The sequence below is a fragment of the Notamacropus eugenii genome, chromosome 3 (genome assembly GCF_028372415.1).
Source record: "Notamacropus eugenii isolate mMacEug1 chromosome 3, mMacEug1.pri_v2, whole genome shotgun sequence".
Lineage (NCBI taxonomy): Eukaryota > Metazoa > Chordata > Mammalia > Diprotodontia > Macropodidae > Notamacropus > Notamacropus eugenii.
The window spans coordinates 396986733-397008302 of NC_092874.1; the positions used below are offsets into that span (position 1 = coordinate 396986733).

The following is a 21570-nucleotide window of genomic DNA, read 5'->3' on the forward strand; positions in this document are numbered from 1 at the left end:
GGACCTGCAGGGCTGGATCCGGGAGCGCCGTCGTCCCCTCAGCCTCGCGCTCACGAGCAGCTCCCCCTGGCGTTCGAGGCTGTTGGGGGCAGTTGGAGGCTGCCCTTTGCCTCCTCGGGGAGGTGGGGGCGGGGCGGGGTTCCTCCAGCGGGGAGCTGCGCCGTGTCTGAGGTGGCTCTCGTAAGCCTCCTCGCCCCTACCTGCCCCCTCCCGGCCCGGCCCCCCGTCCCCCGCCATGGACCCCGTTTCGGGGCCTGTGGACCGAGGGCGCAAAGCCTCAGGGCAAGACAACTTTCCCCCCGACGGTAAGGCCCCAGCTGGACCTGGAGCTCCACCCTCTCCTATTTGAAGGGAACTGAAGCCCGCGGGTGAATGGCTGGCCCAGGGTGACCTAGCTGGAGGGGAAGCCAGGTCCTCCTAAGGCCTGGTCCGGCGCCCCCGCCACCCTGGGCCGCCTGGGACGGGGGCGAAGGGGTGTGACGTCAGTCCTGCCTGGAGATGACGCAGCTTGTGCCCTCAGGGAGCCTCCTGCTGCGCCGACCTCGGAGAGCGCCTGATCTTCGTGTCCCAGCCGGCTCCGAAGGCCAGCGTTAAGCAGCTGGTGTGCCTGGCACTGTGCTGAGAGCAGGGCTGCCCTGAGGCCCAGCCGGTTCCTGCCCCCACGGAGCGCACGTTCATGCAGATAGCCGCACACAGACTATATAACGGAGTGGGTGGATTGGAAGTGGTCTGTCTCCTCGGGGAGGCGCTAGCTTTAAAGGGGACGGACTCCAATTTGAGAATTCTCGGGACCTTCCGTGCCTCAGTTTCCGTAAGACAGGAGTCACAAACTGGCCTCGGAAAAGAAGCGCCTGCCCTCCCGGTTGTTTTGGCCAGCAGTTGTGGGAGAAGCTAATGGCTGACCGCACGTCTGCGGATGTCGGCTCGTTTAATGCGGCTCCGTCTCAGCCGCTTTATAGATGAGGAAACTTGGGGTTCAGAGCGCGAAGGCCGCGCCCTGGCCGGGGTCGCGCATCCGGGCTCAGTCCAGTGTTTTTTACCCAGGCCACACGACCCAAGGTCATGTCCTCAGCATCGAGAGCAATATGTCATTGAAGCTGTGCAGAAAGCCGCTAAGCTGCGGCAAAGTATAAAATACCGGGTGTTCCCCGTTGTGGCTTTCTGGGGCTGGGGGAAGCACTTCTGAGCCCTTCCCTTGCTCTGCCCTCCTGGGTGCCCGTTGGCTTCAGGCCTTGTGGGCAGCAGAGCAGTTAGGCACAGGGACTGCTGGGGAGTCCCTTCCAGACCTGATGGAGAAGGCCAGACTAGCCGGGGACGGGTACAAGGGTGTCAGCTCCGGGCCCGCTCCGCCGTCGGACCACGTCTGGACACGGTGGCCCGTGCAGGAGGTGGAAGGCGGAGAAAACGCAGGAGCGGCAGGCTGAAAAGTCTTTATTGAATTGTTGATTTCCAAAATAAGAGATTATATGGAATCAGAGACGGGTTTAAAGATAGCAATCTATGCCATTTTTCTTTTGAAATACTATTTGTGAAATATTGGAAAGAGAACTACCCATGCCCTGAAAACAGTTACTGTCGCAAGCATCTCCCCGGGAAAATACTTAATGGATTTAACTTTTTAAAAATAATTCTTTAATCCTTAAGATGTCTATCATGAAATTTATTTCCATAGAAAATAGATGTTAGATAGACATTACTGTTTTTCTTTCTGCTTAAAGAGGCATTTCCCCAGCAAGTGAGCCCTTCACAACACCCCTTGAGCACGACAATGAAGACTTCTCTTAAAATGAGAACCCAAGGACTAGGACTAATTATCTTCCAGCATGGACCCTACCTCCAGATATCCAGCCTTGTGGAGAAAGGAACAGCTGCCAAGGATGGAAGACTAAAGCCAGGTGATCAACTGGATACCCAGGTGTTATATATGAATACAGAGTAATTTATATGGATTATACAGATTAATTTATAGCTTAACTGATTTCATCCACCTAGAATTTACATTTATTCTATTCCAGATGCTAGCTGTAGTGTGCTATGCCCATCTTGATAAGCGAGACTCTCAGTTTGCCAAATGCTCTTTGTCCTGATTGGTCAGATTGCTTTTCTTTGTTGGATAAAGGTTTTCTCTTTAGAAGAGGAAAGAAATATTTTAAATTAAAGCCAGCAAGTATTTATTGAGCGCCTATTGTGGAAGTTAGGAACGAAATGTAAGACTGCCTCTGCCTTTAAAGAAATTAAAATCTTATTGAGGAGACAGCATTTATTCAGCTATAGTAACTAGAAACAGTACGTTATCAAATGTTAAATCGCAGATAATCAAGTAGAATCGAGGGTTAGATATGATATGGTATTGATTAATAGTTGATGTGAATGATCAGCCATTCAACCTAAAGATAATTTATGGAGGCTTACTGTGTAATAGACAGTATACTGTGCACAGGGTGTACAGAGCAAGGAGATAACATGCAAATGACTAAGTATATACAGAGCAGATGGGAAGTAATTTCAGAGGGGAAGTGGTAGCAGCTGGGGGCTGGGAAAAGCTCCTGTAGAAGACTTGAGCTGAGCCTGAAGGAAGGAAGGGTAGAGCATTACAGTGCAGAGTGGAATAGGGCGGGGCCACAGCGCAAAGGCTGGGAGATGCAAGTGCTACGTTGACTATTATGGAGCGGTGTCATAGAATGTATAAAGGGAACGGAAAGGTAGGAAGGGTTCAGGGTATATGTGATATGTATTATGAGCTTTAAATGCCACACAGAGGAATTTATGTTTGATCCTAGTGTTAATAAGGAGCCACTAGTTTCTTGATTGTGTGTATGTATGGTCATGTCATGGTCATGCATCCTTCACTTTAAGTGAAGGTTGGATTGGAATGGGAAAAGACTTGAGGCGAGAAGACCAATTAGCTGTTGCAATAGTCTATGTGAGAAGTGACAAGAGGCTGAACTAGGATGGTGATTGCATGTGGGGAGAAGGGGATACATATGGGTGATGTGAAGGTTGAAACGCCAAGATTTGGCAATAGATTCCATCTTCAGTGAGAGTTAGTGAGAAGTGGAGGATGACACTGAGGTTTTGAATCTGGGTGACTTGGAAGGGTGGTACTGCCCTCACCAAAAATGAAGTTAGGAAGAGGGATGGGTTTAGGGGAAAGATAAGTTGTTTTTTCAACATGTTAAGTTTGAGATCCCTTACATGACATCCACTTGGATATTTCCAGAAGGCAGTTGGTAAGAAGAAATTAGAGATTAGGAAAGAGATTAGGTACGGGAATCATCTGCATAGAGATTCAAGAAACTAGGTGTTGGATAGCACAAAGACAAAAATGAGACAGCGTCTGCCCTTGAGGACTTTCCTTACATTCTACTGGGGGATAAAACTTATACATAGATAAGTAAATATGATATATATGTATATATATGCATGTATATATGTATATACACAAAATAAACATATTTGGGAGGACAGGGAAACACTAACAACTGGGCAAAATCAGGAAAGGGCTTTTATAGGAAATAGCATCCAAGTTGGGCCTTGAAGTGAGGGAATTTCCAAGAAGTTGAGATTAGGGAGAATATTTGTCATGAATTACAGCTTGTGCAAAGGCACAGAGACAAAACATGAGGTGTTATTTAACATGAAATGTTATTTACAGGCAACAGTTAATTGGAATATTTATCAAAAATAATATATAATGAATTTGGAAAAATTGACTGAAACCAGATTGTGGAAGACTTTAAATACCAAACAGGAGTTTGTATTCTAGTCATTAGGGACTTAAAAAGCTTGAGGAAAATGATATGATTGGGTCTCTGCTTTAGGAGTATCAGCTTAGCAGTTATGTGGGAAAGATATTGAAGAAGAGGTTGGATTTGGGGGAGATAAGTTAGGAGTCTGTTGTACTTGGCTAATGGAGAGGACCTGAACTGGGATGATTGTGGTTTGAACAGAGAGAAAGAATTTAAGAGATGTTGTAGAGTCAACAAGTCTTAGCAATGTGACATGTAAAAAAGTTTGAGAGACATAGTTGCTGGGTAATTGATTGCCTCCTCCATAAGGCTTTCCTCAATACCTCTGCTTCTGGTACTTCCCCAGCAAAATAATAAACTTTTCAAGTTTATCACTAACATTGTTATTAAGAAACATTATCCTTTTACTCACATACTTCTGAACATTTACTAATACTTATGACTTTGAGATGTCTTAAGACTGGTTTTGGTTTAATGTAAAGAATGCTTTTCCTAGACCAGTTGATCAATGTACATCTGTTAAGTACCTGCTGTGCTGAGATACAGAGACAAAAGTTAAAGTCCCTTAAGGAGCTTACATTGTCAGGGGAAAGAACACGCACACATTTGTAATTATGTACATTATTTTTGCTGGGGAAGTACCGGAAGCTGAGGGATCAAGGAGGTGGCACTAGGGCTGAGCTTTGAGAGGAACTAGGGATTCTTAGAAGCAGAAGTGTAGAGGGAGTGCATCCCAGATATGGAGGGGACAGCCTTAGCAATGTCATGGAAATAGGAGATGGGATGTTATTAGGAAGAGCAAGAAGGTCAGATTGACTAGACCTTAGAACACATGAAGGGGAGTAATATAATAAGCCTGGAAAGATAGGTTGGAAATAGATTGTGTTCTCCAAATGCTGAACAGAAGGATTTTTTTTTGATCTTAGAAGTAATAGAGCCACAGGAGTTTTTAAAAAGGGTGTAACATGGTCAGACTTGTGCTCTAGGAGTATCACTTTGGCAGCTGTGGAGACTGGGGGTAAGGGAGAGAAAAAATAGAGGGAAAAGGCTGAGGACAGAGCATTGAGGGTATACACAGAGGGTGGGATGTGAAGATTCTACAAAGAAAACTGAAAAAGGAACAAACAGGAAAACGAAGAGAAGCAGTGTCTTGAAAACCCAGAGAGGAGAGAAGATGTAGGAGAGTATGGTCAGTAATGTCATACACTGAAGGGAAGTCTAGAAAAATGAGGATTAAGAAAAAAAGCCATCTCTTAATCTTCAAATAATATTATTGTGCCATAAGACATGAACAAAGGATCATTTTCAGAGAAATCTAGAAGATTTAAATGAATTGATATAGACTGAACAGTGACTACAACATTGTAAAGACAATTTTGAAAGACTTAAGATTTAGAATCTAACCAGCATTGCAGAGGATCAGTGATGACACGTGGTACCCACATCCTGAGAGACAGGTGATGGACTCAAGCAGATTAAGAAATACGTTTTCCAACATAGCCATGGTAGGTGGGAATTTGTTTTGCTTACCTGCATAGTTGTTTTATTTTTCTCTTATCCCTAGCTGGGGGTAGCACCTCCCTTCACCCTGAGAGAGAGAGACAGAGACAGAAAAGGTTATTGAAACATTTTAAAAATGCATAGAATAGGTCAGAAGGCCAGAAAGAATTACAGATAAGCAGGAAAGCTTTGAAAATTACAGGATGAATTTATTATGTATTCAAAAAGAAAAGCTGTACACGAGATTCATATACAATCCTCTTTTTCTGCACTACTTTGTATATGGAAATGTCTATTTTACTTATTTAAGTTTAGAATAAAAATATATTATTATTAAATTATTAATAACTTTGAAAGCAATTTCAGTTGAAGTAACAAGGTCAGAAGCCAAATTGCCAAGATATCATGAGAAATGATATGAGAAGTGGAGGCAATAAGAGTACAGATATTTCTAGGAGTTTGAAATGGAGGAAAGATATAGGACAGTAACTAGAAGTAATGGTAGGGTTCCAATTGATTTGGAATGTTTTAAACCGTTAACAAAGTGACTGATTTTTTTTTCAACTTTTTTTCAGGTGATGTTCTGATTTCAGTTGGCCATTCAAATGTGTTGGGATATACACTTCGAGAGTTTTTACAGCTTTTGCACCATATCCCCATAGGTGCAATACTCCAAATCAGAGTTTATCGAGATTTTATTGACATACCACCAGAGTGGCAAAATATAGATGACTTAATCCCTGAGACTAAGCCTGCAGTAGTAATAGCTCAGTAAGTGGCTGTTTTTTTTTCTTTTACTTTTTCTATTTTGGTATAAATTTATTATATGGTGAAAAATATTTATGTAGATAAAATGTAATCCATATTTAAAGCTAGAGTGGTGAATCAGATTGGTAGAAAGGATATTGGTGATAATTAGGATTTGCCAAGTTTTGAGACACATTTCTAAAATCATTATTCTGGTATGCAGGATTACGTGTTAGGAAAATGCCTTTTTCCCATATCAGATGTGAGTACTTCCCTGATTTCACTAAGCAAAAAGCCTTTCTTCCTAATTTTCCCTAGTTAGTCCTATTTTATGTTGCTCTTAAATTTAGCAGTCACGTACAACTCACACTTTATAGTGCTTTAAGGCTTATGGGACACTTCACACCAGCCCTTTTTGACAGTATATCTCCTTCCTTTTACAGAGGGAACTGAGGGTCAGGAAGGTCAAGAGCCTGTAGTCACACGGATAGTTTTGGAGCTGGGATATGAACCCAAGTCTCTTGATTTCCAAGGCCAGCGTGCTTTCCCTACATAATGCTGCGTGTCTGTAAGGCTGTTGACAAATACACGTTTTATTAACAATGAGAATTGACCTGTGGTCATTAATTTAAACCAACGTAATCATTTGAACATTTTGGGACTAGAGAGGATAGGATGAACTTGTGAACTTGTGTAGGTTCTAAGGTGTTTTGATTTTTCTATAAGTTTGGGTTATTGATCTAAACTCACAACAGTAATACTTAGCTCTAAGAACAATTTTGTTCCATGTGCATATAGTTAAATTTATCATGTAATCTAATGAAATCCTTATGAACAAATCAAGTTGACAGTGACCTGAGAACTGACTAGTGAGTGAGTGATTACAATAGCAACTTCATGAAATGTCATTATGGCAGTATATTATGTTATAGTTTGGAAACGACACACTGGAGTTCACTTTTCACAAATACATGTTTACCCATCTGGATGGTAGCAGGACTACATGTGGATAGGGGTGGATAGTCAGCTACATATGTACATATATATGTATGCATGTATGTGTGTGTGTGTAAGAGAGAGGGAGAAAGACTGAGAGGGAAAAAGTGAGAGAAAAGGTGCAGATGTCATGAGGAAAGGTGACAGATAGCATAAAACTATCTTTCAAATGAAGGGAAAACCAATAAAGTCCAGTTACAGAAAAGTTGTTGGAGGTCCTTAGGAAAAAAAAAGAATGTAGTTCAGTGAGCAGCAAGAAGACCCTCGGATGGAAAGTGGTAAAAGAACCACAAAGCAATATATAGACATACAAGACTGAATGTTAATTCCATGAAGTAGTAGATATGAAAAGAAGCAATGACCTTTGTATCATTACTACAAATAGAACTGTACTGTTTTGAAGGTACTTATTACCACTTCATTTGAACCCCCAGCAGATAGTTGCTTTGTGATCATTTCACCTTTACTCGGTCTCTAGATAGAAGTTAAAAAAGGCCAGAAATGTAGTAAGGGCTGTGGACTCCATAGTCCTCTAGGAACTGATCCAGACACAGTAAGAACAATAAAGCGTTGACCTTTAGTTCTTATTATCACTCACAGAAAAAGCATGGGTTTAATCTGAACATAGTTTTTATGAATAGTGCAAAGTATTTTAAAGTAAAGTCTAGGAATGAATACTTAAAAAATTTTAAAGGGAGGTTAATACACATTATGGGACAATTCATTTAATAGTTCTAAAAATGTTGTAAGTTTTAAGATCCATTTCATTACTTATTCTTCCCATTTTAGCACATCAAGGAACTATAAGCAGGAAGAAGATACATCTTTCTCTAGTAGTGAGGATGATGAAGAGGTAGAGTTAGATGAACGATTTAAGTACTATAAGTCTCCACAATCATTTCGGCATCATTCTGCAAGGAAGTTGTCATCAATCTCCACAGAATGGCATGGATATAAAAAAAAGAATCATATGTTTACTGTAGGAGAAGACATTGGATGTGATGTTATGATTCATAAGGATTCTGCTGAGCAGAATATAGATGTTCCAAAAGACTTTAGAGCACCTTCTCCTTATTGGACAATGGTAAAACAAGACAGCGAGCTTTCTTCTTCTTCCTCTTCTACATCAGATGCTTTTTGGCTTGAAGACTGTGCCTATGCTCAACAGGAAAAGGACCAACGTTTTACAGCGTAGTAGGTTGAGTTAATTCAGGATCAGATGTTTTAATTTTCCATACCACTGAAGTGCTAAATGTTTAATTTTAGCACATTGTTGTATATAGATTTATTTTACAAAGGGATGCATTTTTCCCAGTTGAATGTGAAGTAACTGTAATCCAGAGGCCTTCATGGATCTTTTTTAGGTAATAACAAAGCATACTCTTAAGTAGCTGTGCAACTTCCATTCCCAAAAGAGCAACACAATCCAGAACACTACTTTGACCCCTTTCTGGAGAGAATGAATCAGTGCATATGAATATGATGCTGTGGGATTTTACTGGCAGAATGAAGTATGAGTTTGTCAAGACACTGATCTTCACCTCTTAAGGTGAAAGGAATACACTTTGGCTCAGGTCAGTGTATAGAGAATATAATTACCCCACAAAAAATTTTTAATATGATTATTTACTTATAAAATTATCACTTTTAAAATGAGCTATAACCTAAATTGTTTAGAAAACAGGACTTTGATTTACTTTCAGTTTATGCAATCTTTCTTTAATGGTACCTACCATGGAGGGAGAAATCCAATCATTTTACTGAAGTGATAACTAGTTCTTCTATGGATTATTTATTATTGATCATTCTAACAATTCTGAAATATTGAATTGACTGTATCCAGTTAGCTCTACCAAATTTTTAATGATCTCTGTTCAAAAATATATTTTTTGTTTTTATTAGTTATTTCCCCCATCCCTATTTCTTTTGAGAAAGAAAAAACAAAGTGATTATCTGACAACACGTTCAATATTCTGAGCCAAGTAGTCCCATCTCCCTGTCATGGTGGTGGTGAGGGAAATTTTGTTTCATTATCTCTTTGCCAGAAATTTCATTGATATTTTAGTTAACTTTAAAAGTTCAACTATGTTTTTTTTTCTTGCTTCTGCTTTATATACATTCTGGTTTCTCTGATTTTCTCGTTATTTTTTACTGCACAAATATATTCCATAGTTTTTCAGCTGTTCTCTAGTATCAGCTTTGTTTCCAGTTCTTTGTTACTACAAAATACCTTTTTTCCTATGATCATTGGTTTTGAGGAGTATAGTTACTTAGATAATTCCAAATTTAAAGTCACAATGACTGAAGCCACTTCAGAGTTCCACCAACTTTTATCAGATTTTACCTATTTTATCCTCACTTTTCCCATCTTTGCCAGTCTGTATGGTGTGAGGAGAAACAATTCTTTAACATATACTTTTCTTATGCTTAGTGATTTGGAGTCTTATTTTCTTATGGTAATTTATGGTTTGCACTTTTGGGGGAAAACTTCATATGCACGGGCCATTTTATTGACAGTGGTTCTTGGTGTAGTATTTGTATATATTTTGCATTTGATTTTATTTATGCAAAAGCTTTAAAATATTATGTAGTCAAATCTGCCTACTTTCTTTTATCCTTTGAATTTGGATACCCCCTCTCCTCTACCGCATAGTTGTATAAAAGGTATTTGAATTAGTTATCTTCTAACTTTTTTTATGGTGTCACCTTTTATTGAGAGTGTAAAATGTTGGACTAAATCTAATTCCTTTCATAATGCTTTCTAGTTTTCTTGACAGTCCTTGTGAGGGAGTCCTTTAATGAGTAATCTATGTTCTTGGGTTCCCTGAACAAGGGGGCTGCTGTTTTTATTTGCTCCTGTTTTTTGCTTATCTAATAATCTGTTCCACTGATCTACTTTTCTGTTTTTATAAAAAGTGCCTGATAGTCTGAAATCTGAGTCATCTTATGCAAATTTCTTCTGCTTTTTCACTCAAGCAAAAAATAACAATCCCTCCCCCACCCCTCCTTTGCATACAATGAAGTAGGTATTCAATAATTACTTAACAGACTAAGAAAAATTCAGGAAAAAAATTAACAAAAGCATTTTAAATAAAATATTTTATTGACTTTACATCAGACCAGGTGAAATTTGTCTGCATTTCTGTTCTGCTATTCTTCCATTCATAAATAAAAAGATGAATAAATTCTGATGTTTCACCAAGGGCTATTATTCTGCCAGTTTGTAATTGAGAAAGTTGTTTGTTTTCTTCCATAATAGGTGCTTCATTTTTCTAATTCATCAAGGAATGGGGTATTGGCCAGATTTCCACTTGCTGCCATTGACTTCTTGCCAGAAATAAATTTCTTTGCTGCCTGAAAAAGTTGACAGGAATAATAAAACATACATCACTACTTAAAATATATTTTGTTTTTAAAGAGTGGAAATTAATTTTGTTAGTGTAGAGAGCTTCAATGGAGATCAGCACTTTCTCTGCAATTTAATCTTAAGAGAGGTGCCTTGCTGCTTTAAGGATTTGGAACTTGAAGACTTACAGCCAATAATTTTCTGTTACTAGTTCTTTAATTTGTTCTCCCACCCCTATCATATTTTAAAAAACCCTAAAAATGGACATTTTAAACTCACTTGGAAGCAATATAATAAATAATATATAACAGCTAATATCTATACACTGTCTACTAGTGCCAGGCTTTATAAACATTATTTCACTTTTATCCTCAAAACAACCTTAGCAGGTAGATGCTATTGTTATTCCCATCTCACCATTATGGAAACTGAGGCAAGCAGAGGTGAGGTGACTTGCTCATGGGGTAAGTAAGCAGTTAGCAAGTGTGAGGCTAGATCTGAACTTAGGTCTTCCTGAATCTAGGCCCAGGACTCAAATCTTCTGTGTCACCTAGCTACCCCTCTACATGTATGTGTTTGTATAAACAAATATAGTCTTAGACATGGAAAATTTTTATCAAGTAACATATGCTTCATTTAAAATCTATTGCACTTAGAAATTAATGAAATCAAGATATTTGGTTTTTATCTTTTATTTCACTATCATTGAAATGAACATTTAAATGCCACATGAAAAGTTGTAGCAACAAGATAATTTGGTATTTTAGGGTAAGCATACATGTATAGGTACAGGCTTACTCTTGTACTGCAAAGAAATTCCTAAAGAAAAGCTGGTTTTTGAGAAAGAAAAGTGTTGACAACACCTATGGGGTGTTACTTTGTCTTGACAAATACGTCAGGAGCAGAGATACATGTGGGGGAGAACAGATGAAAGTGGCTTTTTCTTGTATATTTTTAATCCCTAACACACACAGACACACACACTTTCTCTCCCCCTCCCTCCCTCTCTCTTTCTCCCTCTCTAAATATATAACAGACTGGATTATTAGATCCACAGATAACCAAACTCCAACTATGTGACAAGAAAGCTACTGATTCAATATGTGAACCACATCAGCTGAAAATATGCCAAGAAACTAAAATACCTGCAACCCAAAGGAATCTGTAGAAACAGTTGTTCCTTTTTTTATATAGGTGAAAAAGGTAAAATCATACTTGTGAAGAAAGTCATGAAAGCTCAAATACAGAAATAATCATACTCCAACGTTATGAAGTGATGTATTTTACTTACTGTTATAACATCAGCAGTAGCCACGGAGTCAATTGTCTGAAGAACAGATGATGGTGTGACATATGAACCAGATGCCAGGGCCTGGGACCCAATTTCATCCAGAAATCCCTCTGAAGACTCAATTAGCATCAAGTATCCAGCTTTTAGTTTGTTTCTGGGCAAGAAAATGTTCATTATGAAGAATTTAAGTAAAAAATTTTCAACATATAAATATTAAAAGTTTATTCTTCCAAATAACTAAAAGTTAGTTGCAAAGTACTGCTATAGTTGTATGCACAATGTCTTCAAAATCTTCAAGGACCACAGTTTTCTAGTGTATTTTCTTAATTTACCTAGTATTTATTACTTTTAATTAATTTTCAAAACTACTGTACACAAAATCTAGTAGTAATAGTTATTAAATTTAATTGAGTTCCATAGAAAGTAACTATTCTGTGATACTTGCCTGGACCCACTTCAAACTATGAAACTGCAGATAAAATCTTTTTTAAGCTATTTTCTCATGGGCTCCCCTTCAATGGAAGTTTTCAAAGAAAAGCTGGATAAACTACTTATCAAGTAGGTTGCAAAGAGGATTCTATTTCAGCTAAGGGTGAGATTTTGTGTTTTCCTTTTTTTAACAGAAGACCTCCAATGTGGTTTCTTTTGGGGTGGAGGGAACTGGTTTTTAAAGAAAATTTTTTTTTTAACTAAATCAAAAAGCTTTTATAATTGCTGTGCTTACAATTCACAATACACTAATAATGAAACGAATGTTTCTTTGGTTCAGCATTTGACCGTTTTTTGGTTGTTGCTGGAACTATATGCTAGATATATGCTTGAATGAGGGCCATAGCAGAGAATGTGGTTGAGTGTACAAGTTAATATGATAAAGCCAGTAGCAAATAGAAAGAGGTGAAAAAATGCTTGGGGAGAGGAAGGGTCTAAGATGAGGTTGCAAAAGATTATCTTAAGTATGGACACAAACACTATTTCATGTACCACCCGAGGGCCCTACAACTCATGGACCAAGGAATGGACTGCCAAACAACTGCCTAATATTTAACCACTAATAAAATGTACAACATAACATGTTCTAAATGCAATGAATCCTAAGGGCCTCTCAAGTTAGTTAAGATGGGATTTTACCTATGACAATCTTTTACTAAGAGGTAATATAATTATTTTTCTCTGCAATGATTACACTTATGTTTTTTTGCTTGCTACGGGGAAGACTAAACATATGATAAGATATATTCAAATTAAGAAAAAAAAGACCCTTTTTCAAAACTGGTAACTGAGTTTTTTGTGTTCTGCTATAAATAAAGATATGTACAAAACTAAAATTATTTTTTTTAAAAAGCAGACAGCATTTAAAACCTAAATTTTTCTTAAAAAAGGTCAAATGCTTCAGTTTACTTATGTTTCAGTGACTCCGCAACTGCGTAAAGGTGTAGTGAATCAGCTCTCGGGTCTATGCATGCGTTTAATAAAGTGTGCTGTACAAATTCAAGGGACATATGTAACCAATGAGGTGTGAGCGACTTAAGTTATATGGTGATTTCCTGGATTCCAGTAACACAATAACCCCAATTATCACTGAATTATTAACATAAGTATAAAGTGGTTAAAAGGTAATTAACACTCCTGGGAGGTCCCAGGGTTTGAGTGTAAGTTCCTTGATGGTAAAGATGGTCTGTCTTCATATCTGAAGACTGCACTACTTAATAGATATTTATTGACTGATTCTATCTAGCCCTAATTTGAATCCTAAGCTCACACACACTCGTACATTTTTTGTTATCTCAACTATCCCCTAAGTCCTCAAACTACTAACTGAACTGATGAAACAAGATGTTAGGTCTCTCAAGGCAGTTAGGAATGTTAATGTGGCATCTCAATTAGGTTCCTAGGAATAACTCACTTTCAAACAGTAAATATGTTAACCCAGAAATATGAGAATGATATTGGGAATGGAGAGGCAGGTGTTAGAAAACTTCTCAGAAAGGGTTAATGAGTGTTTGAGCTCAGAAATTGCTGGCCATCTGGAGGATCTTACAACCAACAGGATGTGTCTAGTAAGACACATATATAAGGATAATGTTGAACCACAAGACTACAGATGTCAACTACAGACAGCTTTTGCTGTACTACTCCAGACCCCTACATAAAATTGTGCAAATTTGCCCACTTATGTAGGAAACAGGGAGGCAGGAAGTGGGGGGAGAGACATGCCTGTGGAAGGAGCACACAATTCAAGGACATGTTGGGACCAGGACAGAGACGCAAAAACAGGAAGAGAAACACAAGGAAAACACATGGGGGCTGGACCTAGACACAAAAAGAGGATGGGTAAAACTTAGGGGCTGGGGACAAATGTGGTGTCTTAAAGATGGATGTCACAAGGGCAAGTGGGTGGAGCTGGACAACTCCAGCTCCCAACTGGAGATCTCAAGAAAAGCTCCCAATCCAGTGGTGGTAAGGGTCCTTCTGTTTCTTTTAATTGGAGGATTTTTTTGGGGGGGAGGTGTAGGCGTATGGGTCGAGGAAGGTCATGGAATGCTCAGCCAGGGTCAAAAGTGGAGAGTACAGTTCAGTAAAGTTAAAGCTAACATAGGTGGTATTTTTGGGAATGTGGATTTCTTAAAGAAGTCTTTATGTAAAGTCAAAATTTTTTTTACATAATGCAAATTTATATCAAGGGAGAAAACTATATTCTCAAAACTTGTTTTTGTCCTGTGAAATTAAAAAGGTTTTCTGATTTCATAGAGGTATTGCTAGCTGAAGCCAACTCAACATGTTGAGAAATGTCAGATTAAAAGGGGTGTAGCTGATTCCAAACAAACTCTGAATCCCTTTAAAGAACAACAAAACATTTTACATGCAGAAAAAAGAGGAAGGAAGGGTGTGCCAGAAATTTAAAACTACACTGGGGACTATTATGGCTCAGTGCTAATGTGAAGCAAGATAACTTTCTAATTTAATATGAATGGCAAGATATTAGTTTGGTCAACTGATATTTATGAAAAGTTTTCCTAAGCTGAAGAGCAAAAGCGTAACACACACAAACACACACACACACACACACTCTCTCTCTCTCTCTCTCTCTCTCTCTCTCTCTCTCTCCACTTACTTAGCTGCTGTGACATCTGCTTCAGGAAGGTTGCCATGAGCGATTGCTTTTACCTGGTTGTAAGCGGCCCTGATAACCTGGACAGAAAAGTAAATTTAATCAGCAACTTTCAGTGCCACTTTCTCCATTTTTGTTAAAGCTTAACTATACTGGACTTCCAGATGACGTATAACTTTGGCCAAATCTGGTTGTAGAGAGCTGTTTGGAGGACAATATTATTGAAAGTACACTTATAAGCACTAGCTCCAAATCTTCAAAAAACAACCAAACTTCCCACTAGACCATTCTATAGTCTTTCTGTCATAATACAATAACTTCGTCCCTTCATGGGAGAATCTTAGCAAACATTAAGGACACACAATGGAGGAACAGGTAAGGGGCTAGCACAGAATGAAAAGTGGTGATTGAAAAGTCAACTAGAGGTAAGAGAAGATTGGGTAGAGAAGATGAACTCTCCATTATTTGGGTAGAGAAATGAACAGATTGTAAAATTAGAGCTGAAAAGGATATTTTTTTGAGGGATTAAGGTCCTTTAACATGGCCTGGAGGTTTTTAGACTCCTATTATAGCTTTTAGCTACCTTTTGTCTGTTATACATTTTAGTTGTAGAAAACTAGAAGGGCCAGGGTGAAGCTCAGGGCATCATGGAGTTCGGAGCTTTAGGCTTTCTTCAGTGTTTAAAAGAAAAGGTAAAAACACAATATTTCTATGGACATTTCTTCATCTAAATCACTCATGGATTCTTCTCGTACCTATTTCCTCACTATTCACTTTCTCTGCAACCTCAATGCAACTGGTTGTCCTGTCCCTACCACTCTAGGGTAGCAGGTGGTACAATGGATAGAGCACTGAGCCTCAGGAAGACCTGAATTTAAATTTGGCCTTAGATGCTACTAGCTGTGTGACCCTCGGCAAGTCACTTAACTGATAGCTGCATCAATTTCCTTAACTATAAAATGTTAATAACACCCTCCCAAGGTTGTCAGGATCAAATGAGATAATATTAAGTCCTTAGTACAGTATCTGATACATACAGTTAATAAATGCTTATTCCCTTCTCCTTCCCCTACTCTAATAACTATTCTCTAAAAGTTACCTGTGATTTCCTCATTGCCACAATCAGTGGCTGTACTCATTCTCTTGATCACTTTACGTGACCACCACCTCCTGTTGGGATACTCTCTTTCCTTGGCTTCAGGCATACCACAATGCTCCTGATTTTCCTTCTGTATTTAACTGTTCCTTTTATGTCTCCTTCAATGGCTCTTCATCAACTTCCTAGTTTTTTAATGTGGGTGTTTCTTAAAGGGTAATTTTCACTATTTCTCTTGGCACTTATCATTCCCTTGCTTTAACTACATTCTCCATATAGAGGACACTCAGTTGCATATCTATAGCTGCCTTTCTTAAACCTATCTTTACAAGTCTCTCCCTTGTTTGAAAATCTTTAGGGTGATTCACTATTGGCTACTTCTTTTTTTCAGATTCTTACAAACTCTCTAATCTGTTCTAAACTCTCAGGACATACACACAGACACACACACAGACACACAGACACACACACAGAATGGAATATTAAATTGGTTCAGATCAAGGGAACTTTGTCTTAACTGGATCACATCTTTAGTACTGTGTTAAGTTCTAAACACTGAATTTTGAGGTAAGCCACTTATAAACTAAAAGATATATAGACACACACCTAAAGGGATGAAGACAGTGAAGGGTTCTGAAACTATGACAAGAAGAATGGCTGAAGCAACTAGAGACATTCAATTTATAGGGAAAAAAAGCAGAATACTAAGTTGCTTTCAAGGGTATCATGTGGAAGACAGATTAAATACATATTACCATGGCTTTTAATGGCATAAAAAAAGAAGGGATGGAAGTTATACCAACGTGGATTTTAACCCAGTATAAAGAGCTTTATAGTGATCAGAGCTGTCAAAAAATGAAATGGACCGTCTTGTGAGACTATGAGCTCCATCATTAGAAATGTTTGAATAGAGGTTGTATAAAAGATTCAGTATTGACATTTAAAGAATGAATACCAACTTCTCAGACCTTGAATCTAATTGTGTATAAATATTAAAAAATTCAGTTTTAACTGATTTCATTTTTATAGGGTTATGAAGCTGGTAGATCAGGGGAATTTTATAAAATATAGTCTTATTTTAGTTTCAGCAAGGCATATGATATTCTCACATATTCACTGGCAAGGCAGAGCAATGTGGTTTGAAAGATAACAATTGGCAAATTTATTATAACAGTTTACCTTTTCCACGACCTTCTAAATTGATCTATAAGTATCTGCCTGGAAGGGGGCTGCAGCACAATGTACCACAGGGAGTTATATCTTTTGACATTTTTACCAATTATTTATACGGATGACCAAAATGGCCAAGGGAGTAGCACCCTTTTCTTGCCTTTCAAAAAAGCTTAGGTTTAGGCAATTAGGTGGAGAAGTGGATAGAATGCTGTAAGATCTGAGTTAAAATTCTGCCTCAGAATCACTACCTGTGTGATCTTGGGAAAGTCTTTTAACTTCTCTCAGCTGTTTTCTCCTCCTTAAAATGATAACAATACCACCTACCTCACAGGGTGAACATCAAATGTAAAGTATGTATGTAAAGTACTTTGCAAAGCTTAAAGTGCAATATAAATGCTAGCTGCTATTATTATTATATTCATAAATATGCAAACTTTGTGATTAATTGCAGTATTCAAATATTTTATTTTTAATAAAAAAATAATTTGGGGGTGGGTGGGGGTAGTAAACTTACATCCTCAGCAACTGTAGCCTGAGATACAGTATAAATTCCAAAGAGTCCAGAATCAGAGTAATTTGCATTAAAGGCTGAAACCTGAAAAATAATTCTGCTTTAGTAAATATAGTAATAAAAAACAAAACAGGATATAAGGAGGAGATATTCTTCCTAAGGATGGTCAAAGATTAGTGTCTTCCTATCTAAGCAAAATACTTCATTATCCCATAGTGAGATTATCTTATATACACTTTGCCTCCTTTTTAAAAAGATATTTTTAACTTCATGTTCTACTCCCAACCTCATATTGTAGTCCCAACACTGTGTCTGGGTTCCCTTCTAAACTTCTGTTTGTTTTTTAAAAACAGTGATTCATCCATTAGCCATCTATTCCTCCCCTATTTTAGTAGTATTTTTCTCCTCTTCTTGCCTAACAAAAAATAAAAAATAAAAGTCCTTGTTTGTAACAAATACAATCCTGAAAGACAAATTGACACATTGGCTGGCTCATTCTGCGCTAACTTGCTGAAAAGAGGTGGGAGGCATAATGCAGCATTAGTCTTCTGTAGTCCTGACTGGTCTTTCACATTGTTGTCTGCATACGAACTGTTCTGATTCTGTTCCCTTCATTCTCCAACAGTCCGTATAAAGCCTCCCAAGTTTCTCTGAATTTTTTCCTTTCTCATTATTTCTTGATACAATAATATTCCATTAATTCATAATTTGTTTAGCAATGCCCCAGTTGATAGGCAACCACTTTGTTTCCAGTTTTCTGTTATAACAAAGTGATGCTATCAATATTTTTCTATGTGTGGGTCCTTTCCTCATGATATAAATCTAGCAATGGAGTGGTAGGTCACAGGGCATTCAGAATTTAATGATTTTGTAATATTGTTTCACGTTGCTTTCAAGAATTGTTGAATCACCTCAGTTGTACCAACAGAACGTGAATGCGCTCCTACAACCTCTCACCAGCTGCTGTTTCCTCTTCTGTCTCTTCCCCAGTCTAATGGGCGTGAAGCGAAACTGGACTTGTTTTAATTCAGTGTCTCTTATTGGTCATTTGAAGCATTTAAACAAATATGGTTGTTGGCAGATGATCATTTTTCCTTTAAGAACAGTCTATGCATATTCTTGGACCATTTACCCACTGAAAAATCTATTCTTGTTTACATACGTATACACTATACCCCCCCTGTATCCTTGAACATCTGACCTTCATTACAGAAATTTGTAGAATTTTTTTTCTCCCAAACTGAATTTGCCCCTTCTAGTTCTAACAACAATGATTTTATTTGTGCAAAATCTTTTAAATTTAATGTTAAAAATTGTTCACTTTATCTCTTGTGATCCTTTTTATCCCTCATTTGGTCAAAAATTCTCACTATCCATAGCTGTGAAAGCTATTTCCTTTCCTGTTTATTCTTAGTGAGATGTCCTCATTCCTCTTTTAGGTTCTAGGTGGTTTTACTTTTGTGGAAATCTTTCTAATTTGTATTTTGATGGAAATCCTTCTAATATGTATTAAACTTTCCAGTTTTCTTGGGCTTATTACTTAAGTACTTCAGTACTTCCAAGGATACTTGTACTTTTTACAGTGACTCACCAATTGCAATCCCTCTACTACTTCTGTTTGATGTTTTCAGATTGTTGTAGACTCCCTAAATCATCATCCAGCCAACCTAGTTACTTCAGGGAACTTAACTAGGAACTTAACTAGGTGGGTCTCATGCCACAGATCTGTATTCGTTCTTACTTAAAGCTACCCTAGTATGGTAAGAACACTTGGAGCTTATGCTTTTCCTAGTAATAAGTTATAAACACTAAAGCATTGGAAGACTTTACTGGGTTTCTTGTATAAAATGCTTTGCTCTTTTCTTGGTGACTATCATCATTGTGAATATAAATTAATATAATACACACACTATTTTAGGGACCTATGGGAAGTGGCTCCAAAATGTTGTTCTTTTAATAACGATAATAAAAAGCCCTAACTTATTTCTCTTATCCCTCAGTTTTTCTCTGTTACTTTCTCAGATCCTTATCTACTATCTTTACGCAAAATTGTCTAATGATAGCCTGAAGCCCCCAAGAAATTAGAATGCCCAAAATTTGTGAAAGCTTTTTTGCTCCCAGGAGGCATCTTTTGCTTATTTTTAAGTGCTCTAAATATTTGAAATGGCTGGAAATCTGATACTCAGATAAATAGGGTCTTACTGCCTTATTCCAAGCATGTACTAGTTAAAGCATCCATAGGTGAAACTTCTTTATCACAAATCCTTAAGTACTTCCTCATAGAAAACTTATATAAACACACACATAGAACCTTCAGACAGATCAATGCAGCATTTGTCTCAACATCTACATAACCAAAGGGGCAAATACGAACCAGAACTATCAAACTGATGTTTAGTAAGAAACATTCATTTTGACCTAAGAAAAGGCCATTATTAACACTCACTAGAGTCAATAAGCATAATAAAGATGAAGGAAATTGTAGGAAGACTATAGTGCAAAGGAAAAAAACCCTCAATGAAAAAAAAGAATAGCTTTACTTCCTTCTACAGGATTAAGAAATAGAGGGAGAAAAGTAAAACACCTGTAATTTAGTGCCATCAGAGTATCAACTAACCAAAGATTTGCTAAGTCAACAAGAATAATAATTTTTTGCTTTTACTGCTATTTATACTTTGTATTATACAGAGTGGGCCTAAAAAGAGCTCTAAGGAAAGGACTGAATGATTATTCTTCAAAAGCACAATGGCTCTTTATGATCACAAAAGGGAATTCCATTTTCTTTCCTTTTCAAGAGAAAGATGTTGTATTTTGACTTCTTGGCTCTAGGTCATTTTAGCACTTTGATCCTGGTCAAAAAATGGAACTGTGTTATAGAAGTAAAAATAATGAACTTTTAATTATGTTAACTATGTTACCATTCTCATTTCACCCCAGAACCTGGGAGCTAGAAGAGCATGTACTAGATGAGAAGTGGTGAGAATCAGAAGTAGAAATGAAGAAAGATGGAAAGAAATCTGTTAGACAAAGGATTAGTTGGACTCTACAGGGATCCTAAACTTTTAAGTTAAAAAAAAGTCAAATGGGGAAGAAAAAAATCTAAGAAATGAATGTTTAGCATTCAGTTTGAATTTCTGACAGTTCTGAGTGTTCTTTTTTCTTCTGCATTAGAGTAACTGGAATAGACTTTACATCAGAGAAATGGGGGAAGGAGAGAGGTATGTCAAATTAAGCATGATTATTTCTTCAGTTTTTAAAAAGATTCCCTAAGATATCTTTAAAATCTTAATTTTTCAAGTACTTCCTCACAACAATATTTTCATACTGAATCTCTGAAAATAAAAGTAACACACGTTTATACTAACATCAAATGGCTGGTTTGTTCCCTTGGCTACAGCCTGATGCAGCTGGCTGCTGGCATTGCTTCCCCTCTTAACATGAGGCCCTGCACCAAGGACATGCTGAAGGACACTAAATGCATTTGCCTCTGCGCTTCCTGAGGTGGCCCCCTCGGCTACAACGGCAGCATGGACAAGACTATCACCATTCTGCTCTCGAATTTCACCTGAGGTGGGAGGGAAAGCAAAAGGTTAAACAGGTTTTGGTTATGTTTTAAATTTCTCATTAAATCCAAGTTTTGCCCTTAAGTCAACTTGACCTCCATAAAAGTAATGGTATACACAAAAAAGAAGTGATAACTAAGATAATGAATTGGTTCTTTCTTGCTCACCTACATCCTCCTGCAGTATTGTTCAATTATACCTCAACTTGGACCACTGAAGAGACAACACAGAGGCAAACCCTTCCCTTCCAAACTAGCTAACCCACTCATTACTCTCAAATATCCACCTGAAGATATCATAGGCCTTATTTTAAAGACTAAGTTGTTAAAAAAAAAAAAACTAATAAGTGGAAACACCAGAGACTCCCTCTTTTTTCATCTCCTATCACTTAGAAGCCTTATGCCACACTCCTTCACTCCTGTATCACATGAAGTGGCCCTGGCAAGGCTAACTCCTCCACTTGTTCAAAGGACCTCATTCCATCTCCTC

General features: G+C 37.8%; 2 protein-coding genes across 4 annotated transcripts in view; one reads left to right on the forward strand and one right to left on the reverse strand.

Annotated features, from left to right (window-relative positions):
• Positions 1–11635, forward strand: PDZD9 (PDZ domain containing 9). Of its 3 annotated transcripts, XR_011964581.1 has the most exons (5): positions 6–305; positions 1719–1895; positions 5825–6020; positions 7782–8566; positions 11533–11635. XR_011964581.1 is itself a non-coding variant. In XM_072597899.1 (4 exons), exons 1-4 carry the CDS (start codon positions 236–238, stop codon positions 8185–8187), a joined length of 849 nt encoding a protein of 282 aa, XP_072454000.1. In that variant the 5' UTR covers positions 6–235; the 3' UTR covers positions 8188–10177. The 3 variants fall into 3 exon arrangements, 2 of the variants coding, with proteins under 2 accessions (XP_072454001.1, XP_072454000.1); XM_072597899.1 differs by lacking the exon at positions 11533–11635 and having other exon boundaries at positions 7782–10177; XM_072597900.1 differs by lacking the exons at positions 1719–1895; positions 11533–11635 and having other exon boundaries at positions 1–305; positions 7782–10177.
• Positions 10077–21570, reverse strand: part of UQCRC2 (ubiquinol-cytochrome c reductase core protein 2) — a 24698-nt gene continuing 13204 nt past the window's right edge. Inside the window, exons 10-14 of the mRNA XM_072597898.1 lie at positions 20884–21083; positions 17522–17602; positions 14742–14818; positions 11630–11783; positions 10077–10346 (exon numbers count right to left, since the gene is read on the reverse strand). Coding sequence (XP_072453999.1) covers positions 10257–10346; positions 11630–11783; positions 14742–14818; positions 17522–17602; positions 20884–21083 — 602 coding nt within the window. The 3' untranslated portion in view covers positions 10077–10256. The remainder of the gene's footprint in view (positions 10347–11629; positions 11784–14741; positions 14819–17521; positions 17603–20883; positions 21084–21570) is intronic.